Source organism: Canis lupus, chromosome 35 (assembly GCF_003254725.2).
Source record: "Canis lupus dingo isolate Sandy chromosome 35, ASM325472v2, whole genome shotgun sequence".
In the NCBI taxonomy this organism is placed as follows: Eukaryota; Metazoa; Chordata; class Mammalia; order Carnivora; family Canidae; genus Canis; species Canis lupus.
The window spans coordinates 22,676,890-22,690,988 of NC_064277.1; the positions used below are offsets into that span (position 1 = coordinate 22,676,890).

Consider the following 14,099-nt stretch of genomic DNA (forward strand, 5'->3'; position numbering starts at 1 on the left):
ATCAGAAATGAAGAAGAAATAACAACCAACAGCACAATGCAAAGAATTATGAAAGGATACTCTGAAAAATTATATAACAAATTGGAGAACTTAGAAGAAACACACAACCTGCCAAAACTGAATGAATAAGAAATAGAAAATTTGTTATTAGTAATAAAATTGAACCTGTAATCAAAAAACTCCCAAACAAAAGTCCAGGACTAGAAGGCATCACTGGTGAACTCTACCAAACATTTAAAGAAGAGTTAGTACCTATTCTCAAACTATTTCAAAAAATAGAAGAGGAAGGAAAACTTCCAAATCCATTCTACAAGGCCAGATTTACCCAGATTCCAAAGCCAGACAAAAACACCACTGAAAAAGAGGCCAATATCCCTGATGAACACAGATGCAAAATCCTCAATGCATTACCAAACCAAATCCAACAGTAAGTTAAAAGGACTATTCACCATGATCAAGTGGGATTTATTCCTGGGATGCAAGACTGGTTCAATACTCTCAAATCAATGTGATATATTACATTAATAAGAAGGATAAAAACCATATCATCTCGAGAGATCCAGAAAAAGGATTTGACAAAATATAACATTTATGATAAAAACTCAACAAAGTGGATTTTGAGGAGCATACCTCAACATGATAAAGGCCTTCTTTGAAAAAAAAAAAAAAAAAAAAAACCACAGCCAACATCATACTCAATGGGGAAAAACTGAGGGCTTTTCCCCTAACATCAGGAATAAGACAAGAATGTCCATTCTCACCACTTTTATTCAACAGAGAATTGGAAGTCCTAGCTGCAGCTATCAGACAAGAAATAAAAGCATCCAAAATGACAAGAAGTAAACCTGTCACTATCTGTAGATGACATGATAGTATACATAGAAAACCCCAAAGACTACTAAAAAACAAACACACACACACACACACACACACAAATTATCAGGATAAAGGAATTCAGTAAAGTCGCAGGATACAAAATTAATATGCAGAAATCTGTGGTGTTTCTATATGCTAATAATTAAGTAGCACAAAGAAAAATTAAGAAAACAATCTCATTTATAATTACACCAAAAAAGAATAAAATATCTAGGAATAAATTTAACTAAGGAAGTGAAAGACCTATAGTATAAAAACTATAAGACAGTGATGAAAGAAGTTGAAGACACAAACAAATGGAAAGATATTCCATGCTCATGGACGGAAGGATTAATATTGTTAAAATGGCCATATTACCCAAAGCAATCTACAGATTAAATGCAGTCCCTATCAAAATACCAATGGCGGGATGCCTGGGTGGCTCAGCTGTTGAGCATCTGCCTTTGGCTCAGGGTGTGATCTGGGTCCATGGATCGAGTCCTGCATCAGGCTCCCTTGCGAGGAGCCTGCTTCTCCCTCTGTCTATGTCTCTACCTCTCTCTGTGTCTCTCATGAATAAATAAAATCTTTTTAAAAAATGCCAATGGCATTTTTCACATAATTAAACAATGCTAAAGTTTATATAGAACTACAAAAGACCCCAAATAGCCAAAGAAATCTTGAGAAAGAAGAACTGGAGGTATCACTATCCCAGATTTCAAGAAATACAATGAAGCTATAGTAATTAAAATGTATGGTACCTTATTTATATGGTCAAGTAATGTATGACAAAAGAGTCATAACATACAATGAGAAAAACAAGTGTCTTCAACAAATTATGTTGGGAAAACTGGACAGCAACATGTGGAAGAATGAGACTGGGCCACTTTCTTACACCATACACAAAAATAAAGACCTAATGTGAGACCAGAAACCATAAAAATTCTAGAAGAAAAGATAGGTAGTCATCTCTTGGACATTGGCCTTCACAACATATTTACAGACAGGTCTCCTGAGGCAAAGGAAAAAAAGAAAAATAAACTACTGGGACTGCACCAAAATAAAACAATTTTGCACAGGAAAAAAAGACAAGAAACAAACAAAAGAACTCAACAAAACAACAGTGACTTACTGAATGGAATAAGATATTTTCAAATGATACACCCAAATAAAAGTTTAATATATCCAAACTATATAAAGAACTTCCACAACTGAACACACACACACACACACACACACACAAATAAATAAATAAATAACCCTGAATAATTCCCTTAAGAAATAGGCAGAGGACTTGAATAGACATTTTCCCAAAGAAAATAGATGACTAGTACACATATGAAAAAACGCTCAACATCGCTAATCATTGGGGAAATGCAAATCAAAACCACAATGAGATTATCACCTTACACCTGTCAAATAGCTAGTATCAAAAACACAAGATATAAGTATTGGTGGGGATGTATACAGAAAAAGGAACGCTCTTGCCTCATGGGTGGGAATGTAAATTGCTACAGCCACTGTGGAAAACAGCATGGAGGCTCTTCAAAAATTATAAATAGAAATACCACATGATCCAGTAATTCCACTGCTGGGTATTTATCCAAGAAAGCAAAAACACTAATTAAAAAAGATCTATGCACCCTATCTTTATTGCAGCATTATTTACAACAGCCAAACTATAGAAGTAGCCCTGGTGTCCATAGGTGAGGAATGAATAAAGGAGATGTGATTATACACACAGAGGAATATTACTCAGGCATAAAAAAGAATAAAATCTTGCCATTTGTGACAAGTGGATGGACCTAGAAGTATTATGATAAATGAGTCAAGTCAGAGAAAGACAAATAGCACAGGATTTCACTTATATGTGGAATCTTAGAAATAAATGAACAATAGATTCCTAAATACAGAGAAGAAACTGGTGGTTTCCAAAGGGAAGGTAGGGGTGGAGGATATATTTGTTCAAGTATTTTAGATATAACATACATATATGTTTAAGTAGTTCAAGTACATCATATCTATAATATTTTATATATATTCAAATATTTTTATATATATTCAAGTAGTTCAAGTAGTATATTTTATATATAAAACATAGCATATATTATATTACATAATGTATGTATATTATAACATACAATATATTATAAAATATATAATATGTACGTGTATTATACATATATAATGTTGAAGAGGGGACATACACTTTTATAACCCCAAATATTAATGTTTTATGAAGACAAAAATGACTCTTAAAGTTATTGCCTAAATATCTGTTAGAACCTTTATTTTGGCAACTACAGAAGAGAGTTAAGGAATACACAAGGAATAAGAGAAAAATTAAACTTTATACCTTCTTGTAGTTAACACTCCCATCCTGAAGGTGGAGAAACTCGAGAGCTCTGTGTCCTGAGAGAGATATATAAATCAATTAAATTCAACTGGAACTGAAAACAGAACTTATTCAAAATATTTTAAAAGGAAAATGAGGGCACCTGGGTGGTGCAGTCAGTTGGGCATTCAACTCTTGGTTTCAGCTCAGGTCATGATCTCAGAGTCCTGGAATTGAGTCCTGCCTCGGGCTTCCTGATCAGAGTGGAGTCTGCCTAGGATTCTCTCCCCCTCTCCCTCTGCCCCTCCTCTCTCTCTCTCTCAGATAAATAAATCTTTTTTAAAAATAAAATAAGGGATGCCTAGGCAGCTCAGTGGGTTAAGCATCTGCCTTGGGCTCAGGTCATGATCTCAGGGTCCTGGGATCGGATCAAGTCCTGCATCTGGCTCCCTGCTCAGCAGAGAGTCTGCCTCTCCCTCCCCTGTTCCTGCTTGCTTGCTCTAATAAATAAATAAAAATATTTTTTAAAATTGAATTAAAAAATAAAATAAAAGGAAAATGTAATTTGTCATTGTGACTGTCAAGGAAGTGGGAAATGAAAATTAAGTGTATAATCACTAGTAATTAACTACTAGTAATCTACTAGTAATTTTCATTAGACATAATAAGATAAGATTCATACAATATTTAGATTGCTAAAATACAAATCAAATTTGCATGGTGATTTGAAGTTTCTGCTTAGCTGGCCCCATGGCCCTACTAAGCTAGATCTCACTTCCCCTCTAAGTGAAATCAAGTAAATAATTCCCACCTTACAGGTTTGTCGAAAGAGTCACACAAAATAAATGTTATGTGATAAGCGCAGTGGCTGATACACAGTAGTAGCTCAGTAAACAGGTGTCATCATCTTATTTTGCCTCAACAACTGACAGAGATAAATGAACCTAAGCAGGAAATATGATACACAGCCAAAACTATGGACTGAATCAATTACTCTCGAATGTTTTTCACCAGCTGAGCCACATTACATGGACAAAAAAAAAAAAAAAAAAAAATTCCCAAGTCACCTGCTCCACCCACAGGCCGACACACAGACACACACATCCACACCCTGAATCTTCCTAGAATCTGTAAGGCGAACATGCCTTGTGAAGTCACATTCAAAGATGATACCTTACTTCTATTGTGAATCACATCCAATTTTGTAATTCATACAAAAATATAGCCACAACATAAGCATAATTCTCTAAGATACAAGTTCGCAACCCATGCCAATAACCTGTGATTTACAGCTCAAACCACTGAACAAGGCCAATTCTAATTAACTCACACAAATGTCAGCCTTCCACACGGGCTTTACATAGAAGTGAAAACATGGACCAAAATATTTATAAAATCCTCTAAATAATTAAATGTTGGAGTTTTGTCTTTTACATAAAACTCCTCAAAATCTGTCCAAGTTAGGAGTGATCTTCAATTATGTTCATGGAAATAAAGTTTTATATTATTTCACTCAATATAAGTTTAGGGTATATTAATCTATCAGGATCTTTGGCACCTACTGAATAAAGGTACGCAGTTATCTGATTTTATTGAAATTTCATATTTCATCTGTGTTTAAACTCTAAGGATTTAAACTATTCCATTTATACTTATTCTTGAATATTTCTGTTTACTTATTCTTTTTCATCCCACTTATAGTTTTAGCAATTTCAATTTCAAAGAACTTACACTTGGAGAATATTCTCAAATTCACTGAGAAGTTCGGCCTCCTTATTTCACAGAAGAGGAACACAGAGAAAATGAACCGCTCTGAGTCACATCCTTAGTTTACAGCAGAGCTGATATCAGAACCTCAGTCTAATGCTCTTTTCTATTATTTCCTGACTCCCTGTTAGCAATAAATGTGCTTGGAAAGAACACTGGACCGGCTGTCAGGACATGCAATCCTAGGCCAGCACACTAATGAGCTCACTGTGAGATGCTCCAGGTGAATTCCTATACGTGAAATATAGGGTCGGGGCTCAGGGACTTCTTGTGCCCTTTCAGAAGGCAAAATTCTGGGATCATAGGTTCTCATTCACCAGCACTCAATGCCTTGGTCTATCTTGCACTGATAAGTTTTCACACTTTATTTGTCATCTTGTTTTGATTTGTACCTTCAGGCTAGTGGCCTAACTATAAAATATTCTTATTGTTTCTATCTGAAAGAAAACCCAGATATCAAGTATGTTTTCAAATCAATCAATCAATTGATTGATTTCAATCAATCCAAAAATTGTTACAGAATATAATCCTATCTGAGTACATTCCAAATTGGTTTACATTTTCCATCAGTTAAAGAAATATTACAAATATACCTCATGCAAGAACCAAGCCTACCATGTACCTGTACCTGATACTCTGCTATTACCCCCAAGCTCATGGATACCGGCTCCCCGTAGCCTGTCCTCCCCAGCTCCTGTCATCATCCTGGGCTCCTCCCTGAAGCCAGCCACTTGACTCAGGGGACCCACTCCCGTGACCATGAGTGGCCCTGTACAACATATTTGGAAATATAAACCAACAAAAACACATTCCTCGCCCCTACCAAGTTCCACCCATCCTTCCTCCTCTTCCATTCTATCAATTCTGTTTCCTGGCAACCGCTAGGTTATCCAGCTCCTCACTGTTTGCCCTCATCAAGCTCGCATCCCTCCCTCGCCTCCTGCCTATCCCTCTACTGACTGGAGGAACCCACCTGACTCTCCACTGCCTGGCTGCTCGCTGCCGTCAGGGGACTTGTCGTCTGTACTTGGGCCCGACTTCACATCTCTTCCTTAACGCCTTTCGGCGGACTCGGTATCCTTACTACCACGGCAAGGTGCAGGCACTTACCTATCTCTATGTGCGTGGAGATGCCGCATGGTGATCCTCCCGGGCAGAGGGAGCCCAGCGTGATCAGCAGGCCAGGCCAGAACCTGCAAACGGACATGCCTTGTTACTCGCTGCTCCTCAGAGACATGAAGCGCTCAGAGCTGTGGCAGCAGGCCTGCCACCCAGGCCCAGACCCACTGCTTTCCCTCTAAGCAGATCACTGACATGGGAAACCAAGCCTCATTTCAAAATAATAACACTTCCCAGTAAGCTGTTTAACTACTGTTTAACTTCACCAGAACAGCAAACAAACCCCTGGGAGAGAGGGAGAAAAAAATAAAAGCCATCAACCAAAATCTGAATGCCTTGAGGTAGAAGCATTGCCACTTTCTGATGCAGGTGTCCTCCAGATTTCTTTTTAACATGAAATTTGTATGGTGACACTAGCAAAGCTGTCTCCAAATATTCTTTGGTTTCTTTAAAAAAGACAGAGAGAGAGAGAGAGACTCACCTGTCTATATTGAGAGTCAACATGCTGAACCACCTCAGCTCACAGGGGCTGATCTCCTGGGCATCCTTTGCACATTATGTATCAGGGTGCCCTGTGTCCTTGGCCTCCAAAGCCACAAGTGCTGGGAAAGCTTTTATGACGATCAGCTGGCATCGACTTCTCTTTCAGTATTTGGCAACAGATACTGACACTTGCATGGGATTACACAAGAGCAACCACTCCTGGCCGCTCTGCTTCTGGCTGTTCTTACGGGGCTTATCTCGAGCCTGTTGCATGGTCAGATTCCTGCACCGCAAGCAAAGATGCCGATTCCACTGGGGGCAGGGAGACATGGAACAGATTTAAGACCAAGAAACAAGGATTCAGAAAATGCTAGGTTCAGAATACACCTGTCAAGAAATATCTAGTCTATTGCACTTAATCCGTGGGAAAAATTCGGTGAAGCTCTTCATGGAAATGGTAGTGATTATAATGTAGAAATTATTATTATACATGAAAAGCAAGAAAGGAGATCCTGAAAGAGTGGGAGGAAACCGTACTCACGCTCAGGTGAGCAAATGGAAGAGATTAGAAGATGGGAAGATTAGGTGTCTGCCAAGTTTCCTCTGTAACCTTAGTTTAGCCACCTGCAAGCCTCAAGGAAAAGGATCCGACAGCTCTCCCCCAGCCCTGAGGGCATTGGGCCCAGCTCTCCTGGCTGCTTTTAGGCCAGAGGCCATGAACTAATGTGCTTTGTCTGGCTAACTGGGTGTTTTGTAAACATAGTTCTGATCTCCTCCTTACTGCAAGTGGGGGAGCAGATGGAGAATGGTGGGAGTAGAGGCGGAAGTGCCCAGACGAGGCCAGGTGAAGAAAAAAGGTCCCAGGCACCGATAGTCTTGTCCTCATAGGCTCTGGTGAGCGATCGCACCCAGCCAGGCTCCTGGGAGCCATCGGGCAGCCTAGGAGCAAGACAGGAATCAGGGGGGATTGTCTCATTCTGAAAGGGGTCTTGCAGGGGCACAAGACAGACAGAAGGGGAGGCCAACATCATGAATTTCCTAGGCCTTAGGCACTTTTGCTTTTGTTAGGTCCCCTTCTTCCATAGAGATAAAAAGAAGTCATCAAATTTTACATCTCCAATGGTCTAAGTATTAATATATTTATAATCAAACTTAAAAGTTCTCTTTTTTCTGATTTTTAAAAGGAACTAAAAAGTTTTGTATGCCCTTAAAAGTACTATGGGCCCTAGACAGTGTGCTTATTGGGGAAGTTAGCTCAAAAAGGGAGAGGGCACTGTTTGAAACAGAACCTTAGGAAGATAAGCCCATTGATTTTGGATCAACAGAAGCAGCCACAGTGTCTCAACAGTAGGGCGCCCTCTGCAGGCAGCAGGTGGAAATACGCCAGGTCCTGCGCCCCCAAGTGATACCTATAGGGCAGCAGCCTCCCTCCAGGACCTCCTCTCTCCCCCCTCCAATTCCTTGAATAGAATACAGAAGAAAATAACGAACACACACACACAGAAACTCCGCTGTTCCCAATTCTGCTAGATGCGACCCACTCAGCAAAAAACAAAGGCAAAATTTAAAGTTACTGCCTCGGCATTTTGCAAATAAGAACCCAGGGTCCTAGAGAAAGTGGAAGGCCCGCAGGCTCCGGGGGAAAAAAAAAATAAAAAAAATACAGCAAGAGACTCAACTCAGAAGGAACGGAGAAGCAGAGACGTGCTGAGACTAGTAATGCTAAATGAGCACAGAAATGGTCTTCACTGCAACCCGCAAATTCCAAAGAGCCCTGCGAAATAGATCTTTGCATCCTCGTTAGAGCCGAGGCTTACCTTCCTGCTTCCAGATTTTCAGGCTAATGTCTGCTGGTCGTTTTAACTCAGTGGATTCGATTCTCACAAGGGGTCCCATTGACTGGTAGAGGCCTCACTTCCACTTTACTAGTGGCTTGTCCTGGGGCAGTTACTCTGACTTTGAACCTCGTGCTCAATTTCACCTCGCAACTCTGCTAAGCAATTAAATACGGGGTCTCTCACCACACCCCAGAACCTTCTGCGGAAGAGGGAGAGGAGGGAGGCTAAGGAACGCGTCCAAGGTCACGGAGCCTGTCGGCAGGTGGCAGGCTGAGTTTGGGGCCGGCGGGCCTGGGCCCTGCTACATGCACACCAGGGGCCCTGCTCGGGGGACGCACACCCCGGGGGACACCCGGGCCGCGGAGGGCGGGGCCGCGCTCCCCCCGCGGGAGACCCTCAGCCCGGGGCCCGCGCCGAGCGGCGGCGACACAGGTTCGGGGGGACGGCGGGGGAGGCGGGGGGCGGGGCGGAGGCGCACCCCGCGGGCGCACGAGAGGGCGCTGCTCCGCCCGCCCGCCGCCGCCTCGCTCCTCCCGCCGCCAGCCCGGGGCGCTCGGGCGCGCGCTCGCCCGCCCTCCCGCTTCCCGCCGCGTCCGCCGGGGCCATGGCGACCTGGCTGCGGCTCCCGGGCCGAGCCCCGCGCCCCCGCCGCCCGGCGCAGCCCCGCCGCTGTGCCGGGGGCCCGGCCGGCCTGTGCGCCGCGCTGCTCCGCACCGACGGCTTCGTGGGCGGCCGCTGGCTCCCGGCCGCCGCCGCCTTCCCGGTGCACGACCCGGCCAGCGGCGCCGAGCTGGGCCTGGTGGCCGACTGCGGGGTGCGCGAGGCCCGAGCCGCGGTGCGCGCCGCCCACGAGGCCTTCCGCGGCTGGAGGGGCGCCGCGGCCAAGGTGAGCGCGCTCCGGGCCCGGGACGCCGCGTGCGGAAAGCGGGGGCTGCGCCTCGGCCTGCGGGGCACACGGTCGTGGACGCCGGAACAGAGGCGACCCACGGGGACTTTGGAGCGCGGCCCCTGCACCCCCCCCGCGCGGTCATCCCAGGGCACGGGGAGCGGGGAGGGGCCCGGCCCCGAGGGACCTGCGAGCGCCCCCCCCCCCCCCCCCCGCCGCCCCAGCCTCCAGCGGACAGGACGGCGTCCTCCAGGGCCCTGCCCGCCTGGGGAGCCTGCCGTGCCCTAAGGTCTCCTGGGCTTTCGATGGCCTTCGCGCTCGACCTTCCGCGCCCCTTCCGTGCCCCCACCTCTCCTTGTAAGGACACCAGGCGTATTGGATGAAGACCCCCATCAGGGACCCTATTCGGCTAACCCCGATAGCCTCTTTCAAGACCCTGTTGGGAGATCCTGGGGGTTAGGACGTGAACCTGTGAGTGGGGTGGGGCCCCCCGGCACACAGGGTAGCCTCATTAGGGCGGGAGCTGCAGAGATGAAGGGAAGAGGGAAGTCAGCTGGAGCAAGATTCGTGAATCAGGAGCACGCCTGACCCGTTTGTAGAGCAGCAGGGAGGATCGGGAGGCCGGTAGTAGTAACCGGAGGACAAGCTGGATCCAGGGGCAGGTGTAGACGTGGGTTTTACGCCGAGGGAGGTAGGGCGCCCTTCCCGGGTTCCAAGCAGAGCTGTGGTCAGGCCTGCATCTGGAAAGGGCATCTGGCCACACATGGAGCATCTGCGGGGGGGGGGGGGCGTGGTGGGGGCAGAGGCCCCTGAGAGGGCGCTGGCAGGGACGGAGCTCACAGGGCGGCTGCTTGAAGCAGGGTGCTCCGCAGGAGGAGTCAACTGGAGGCCCCCGGGATGTTAGCGTGTGAGAGGAGGAGGGGCCAGCCAGGACCCCCCAGGGCTTTAGGCCATAGCCACGGGAAGGAAGGAGCAACCAGCAGGCCCCCCGGGGAGGGGATGAGGAACTGCGGGTGTTACAGGTTGTCCAGGAAGCTCTCCAGCCCGGTCTCTGCTCCAGGGGTTTGGAGGGCTGGTGCTGCCAGGACTGCTCACGGACACTGTCACCTGGTGTTCACGTCACACACCTCACATCAGCGCCCTGGAAAATTAATGTGCATCAGTTTGTCCTGCAGGAGCTGGAGCCTTCTCAGTAGAACCTTCCTTGTTGGAAGGATTTGGAGAGTCTTGCTGAGTAAGCGGTGGGCTGAGCTTTCCCAAGGAAGCCAGGTCCACCTGTGAGCGAGGAGAGGCGGGCTCTGGTGCCACTTGTAGAGCAGCTCTGGCCCACCCCTCTTGACCCCAAGCCTGGCTGTCCTCCCTGCTCCCTTCCCTGCCTCCCCCCACCCCCCAGCTCCTGTGGTCTAGCTCACCTGTTGCTCCTGCCATTGGGCCCATCAGAGCACACAGCCTTACGCCGTCCTCCCTTCTCTGAGCTGCAGCATGGGCCCATAGGCCTCGCCTCACCCTTCCCGTCAACATTTTTTTGTGTTGCCTCACATTTTTCTTGTTCGTGTTTGAGGACCCCCTGTTTCCCACCTTGTGAACTCCCGGAAGATCTCAGAGAAAATGGATATTTACAAGCTTGATAAGCTAATGTATTAGTTACTGACAGCAGCTGTAACAAATTAACACAAATTTAGTGACGTAAAACAACGTGACAACACGAATTCATTCTCTTACTGTTCTGGCAGTCAGAAGTCCAAAATGTGCTGGCAGTGCTGTGTACCTTCTGGAAACCCTAGGGACCCCTGTCCCAGTTTCTAGAGGCCGCCCTCATCACTCCAACCTCTGCTGCTGGTACCTTCTCTGACTCTGACCCACCTGCCTCCCTCATATAGTGATCTCTGTGATTACAGTGGGCCCACTGGATGGTTCAGGATCACCTTCTCAGCTCAAGATCTTTAACGTAATCACATCTGTAAAATCCCTTTTGCCAGGTAAGGGAACAAATTCACAAGCTGCAGGGATTAGGATGAAGATGTCTCTGAGGGCCATTAGGGTGCCTGCCACAGCTGAGTACTGTACTGGGTGCTTTATGGGTGCTTTACCTAGTCCTTTCGGTGGCTCTCTGAGGCAGAGGTTTCATCTGCGTCCCAGCTGAGAGGCTCAGAGTCCACCATCCACCATGTGTCTCTGCTCAGGTGGGCCTTGAGTCCCACGGGACCCCATGCACCCCAAGCCTCCCTATGGGAGTCCCACACACATGGTTCCTCACAAAGACCGCAGGAGTTTCCTGGGGCTGCTATAACAAAGTACCACAAATCTGATGGTTTAAACAACTGAAACACAATGTCTCGGTTCTGCAGGCTCAAAGTCCAAAGTCTAGGGCTGGTTCCTTCTGGGGGTTCCGAGGGACGGATCTGCCCCAGACCTCTGTCCTTGACTTGTAGTTGGCTGTCTTTTCCCTGTGTCCCCTGCTCCCATCATCTTCCCTCTGTGCATTCCTGTTTCTGTGTCTAAGGTCCCTCTTTTTACAAGGATCCCTCCTTTATATGTTGGAGTAGGGCACACCCTAATTTTAGTTAACAAAACTTCAAAACTTTTAAATTTATTAAAAATGGAACTTCATGCTAACTTGATTGCCTGTAAAGACCCTATCTCCAAATAGTGCCACCTTCTGTGGTTCTGAGGGTTGGAATAGCAGCATGTCTGTTTTGAACACCATTAACCCCTAACACGGGGCGTGCGTCCTGAGGGCCGCCTGTTGCCCCCAACCCTGGTTCCTGATATTTGGCCGGGACCTTGTGTTTTCTGCCAGCAAGTGGGATCTACTTTGCATTCCTGTGCTTCTCACACTGTTCCGTGTTCTCTCATTCTCTCTCAGCCGAAGCGTGGGCTTTGTGTGAGGCAGGCCACGTGCTCAGATCTTGTGTGTGTGTGTGTGTGTGTGTGTGTGTGTGTGTGTGTGCGCGCTCAGATCTTTGATTTATTCCTCCAGGCCAGGCCCCCTAGAGCTGAGTCTTTCCTCTCTCGCCCAGAGTAAGCACTGGCCTGTGGTCCTGGATCCCTGCCTGCTGGTGTACACGGTGACCAAGGATCTGTAGCTAGCTGTGTGTGCTGGGATAATCCATCTTTGCACTCTTTGACAGAAGTCTCCTTTTCTCTTTTACCACTTATGACTCAAGACACCCCTTTAGATGCAACTTGGAATGGAATCTTCCTTATTGCTTATCAAAGAAAGGTCTTTTATGCCTCAGTTAGGAAGAAGAAAGGTCAGTGTGTGTCTCCCTGAGTGAGAGACCATGCAGCAACCACCTGAACACACGGAAGATTATTTTGTATTTATTTTGCTGTTTTTATTTCCTTCCCAGGAGAGGAGTTCGCTGCTTCGGAAATGGTATGACTTAATGATGCAAAATAAGGATGACCTTGCCAAGATAATCACAGCTGAAAGTGTAAGTCCGGGGTGCTAACCTGCTTCCCTAAGAAACTGTCCGGAGTGCTCAGGCTCTAGCTCAGAAGACTAGGGCTGATGTCAGGGCTGATCTGCAGCCAAAAAAAAAAAAAAAAAAAGGCAATTCCTTGCCTAATGATCAGATATCAACCAATCATTGTGCCAGGCACCAGCTGTGTCTAGTGAAGCCAGGCCCTCATTTTGCTGGAACAGTTTGTATGTTCTACCTCTGACTAATGTACGAAAAACATGGATGGAGCTAGATGGTATTATACCAAGTGACATAAGTCATCCTGAGGAAGACAGGTGTCATATGATTTCACTCCTATCTGGAATTTAAGAAATAAAACAAAAAGAAAAAGACAAAAAGAGGCAGACTCTTATATCCGGAAAACAAACTGGTGTTGCCAGAGGGGAGGTGGGCAGGGGGTGGGGAAATAGTAATACTACTACTACTGGAGACAGAGACTGAGTGGAACTCTAAGTAATGCTTTCCCACCATGCCAAACGTTTTCTCTGTGATTGTGATTTTTTTCTCGTTTTTGTACGATTAAAACGTGCCGGTGGTTGCTCCGTAACTGTAATAATGACTACAGCAGGAAAGATGAGAAGATGTCAGAAGGAGAAACAAGTGTGACGCCACCCTTCTCGCTGTCGGGGATCCAGACAAGATTGTGGTGTGGGTGGCGGCCCGCTTGTTTTTGTCACCACCTGCCGGCTTTCTAAGACTCCCGCCAGGGTCGCGAGTTTCTCAACAACCTTGGGGTTTTGTAATGAGAGACTCGTCTGCTGTGCGTGCAGCCTGGAGAACTGCGATGTGCAGAGTCATGCTTTTGTTGTTAGAAGGCAGCACACTGTCCTTTTCTGACTCCATTTAGGGGAAGCCGCTGAAGGAGGCGCAGGGGGAGATCGTCTATTCCGCCCTCTTCCTAGAGTGGTTTTCTGAAGAAGCTCGCCGCATCTACGGAGACGTCATCTACACCCCCGCCAAAGAAAAGCGGGCCCTGGTCCTCAAGCAGCCCCTTGGGGTGGCCGCAGTCATCACCCCGGTGCGTGCACTGGCAGGACAGGCGAGGCCCTGGGGTAGGAGGTGGAGCAGGGATTGGGACAAGAATGACAGCTCATTCTTTCTTGTGAAGAGGCGTGCTTCCCCCACTGGCTCTGGCACCTGTCTTCTTTCCTGATTCCTTTGCTGCCTGCAGAGGACTGTTTCCTGGTCCTCTGTGATAGCCAGGTGCAGGTGGGAGTGTGAACGCCTGTGTCCTGTTGCCTGCAGCGGTGGGATGACCCACAGCAGGACCCAGGGGCTGCTCTGACGTGGCATTAAAGCTGCTGCTTCTAGGCAGTGCCTGGCCCATTGGAAATGATCTTTTTTTTTTT

At 46.7% G+C, this 14,099-nt stretch overlaps 2 protein-coding genes across 9 annotated transcripts in view; one reads left to right on the forward strand and one right to left on the reverse strand.

Moving 5' to 3' along the window:
• Positions 1 to 8,839, reverse strand: part of GPLD1 (glycosylphosphatidylinositol specific phospholipase D1) — a 61,202-nt gene extending 52,363 nt beyond the window's left edge. For 3 of the 6 annotated variants that reach the window (XR_007408321.1, XR_004812306.2, XR_004812307.2), the window contains exons 1-3: positions 6,398 to 6,530; positions 6,068 to 6,150; positions 3,212 to 3,267 (exon numbers count right to left, since the gene is read on the reverse strand). Coding sequence is in view for 3 of the 6 variants with exons in the window: in XM_035710582.2 (XP_035566475.2) it covers positions 3,212 to 3,267; positions 6,068 to 6,150; positions 6,398 to 6,471 (213 nt within the window). In the remaining 3 variants the exon portion in view is untranslated. Of the gene's footprint in view, positions 1 to 3,211; positions 3,268 to 6,067; positions 6,180 to 6,397; positions 6,531 to 6,557; positions 6,872 to 8,376 lie in introns of those variants that run through there. The other 3 variants (XM_025443117.3, XM_035710582.2, XM_025443126.3) reach the window with 3 other exon arrangements.
• Positions 8,840 to 8,986: 147 nt separating this feature from the next.
• ALDH5A1 (aldehyde dehydrogenase 5 family member A1) overlaps positions 8,987 to 14,099 on the forward strand; it is a 34,743-nt gene continuing 29,630 nt past the window's right edge. For all 3 annotated transcript variants that reach the window (XM_049105875.1, XM_049105876.1, XM_025443154.3), the window contains exons 1-3: positions 8,987 to 9,283; positions 12,637 to 12,720; positions 13,598 to 13,768. In XM_049105875.1, the coding sequence (XP_048961832.1) occupies positions 9,002 to 9,283; positions 12,637 to 12,720; positions 13,598 to 13,768 (537 nt within the window). In that variant the 5' untranslated portion in view covers positions 8,987 to 9,001. The remainder of the gene's footprint in view (positions 9,284 to 12,636; positions 12,721 to 13,597; positions 13,769 to 14,099) is intronic.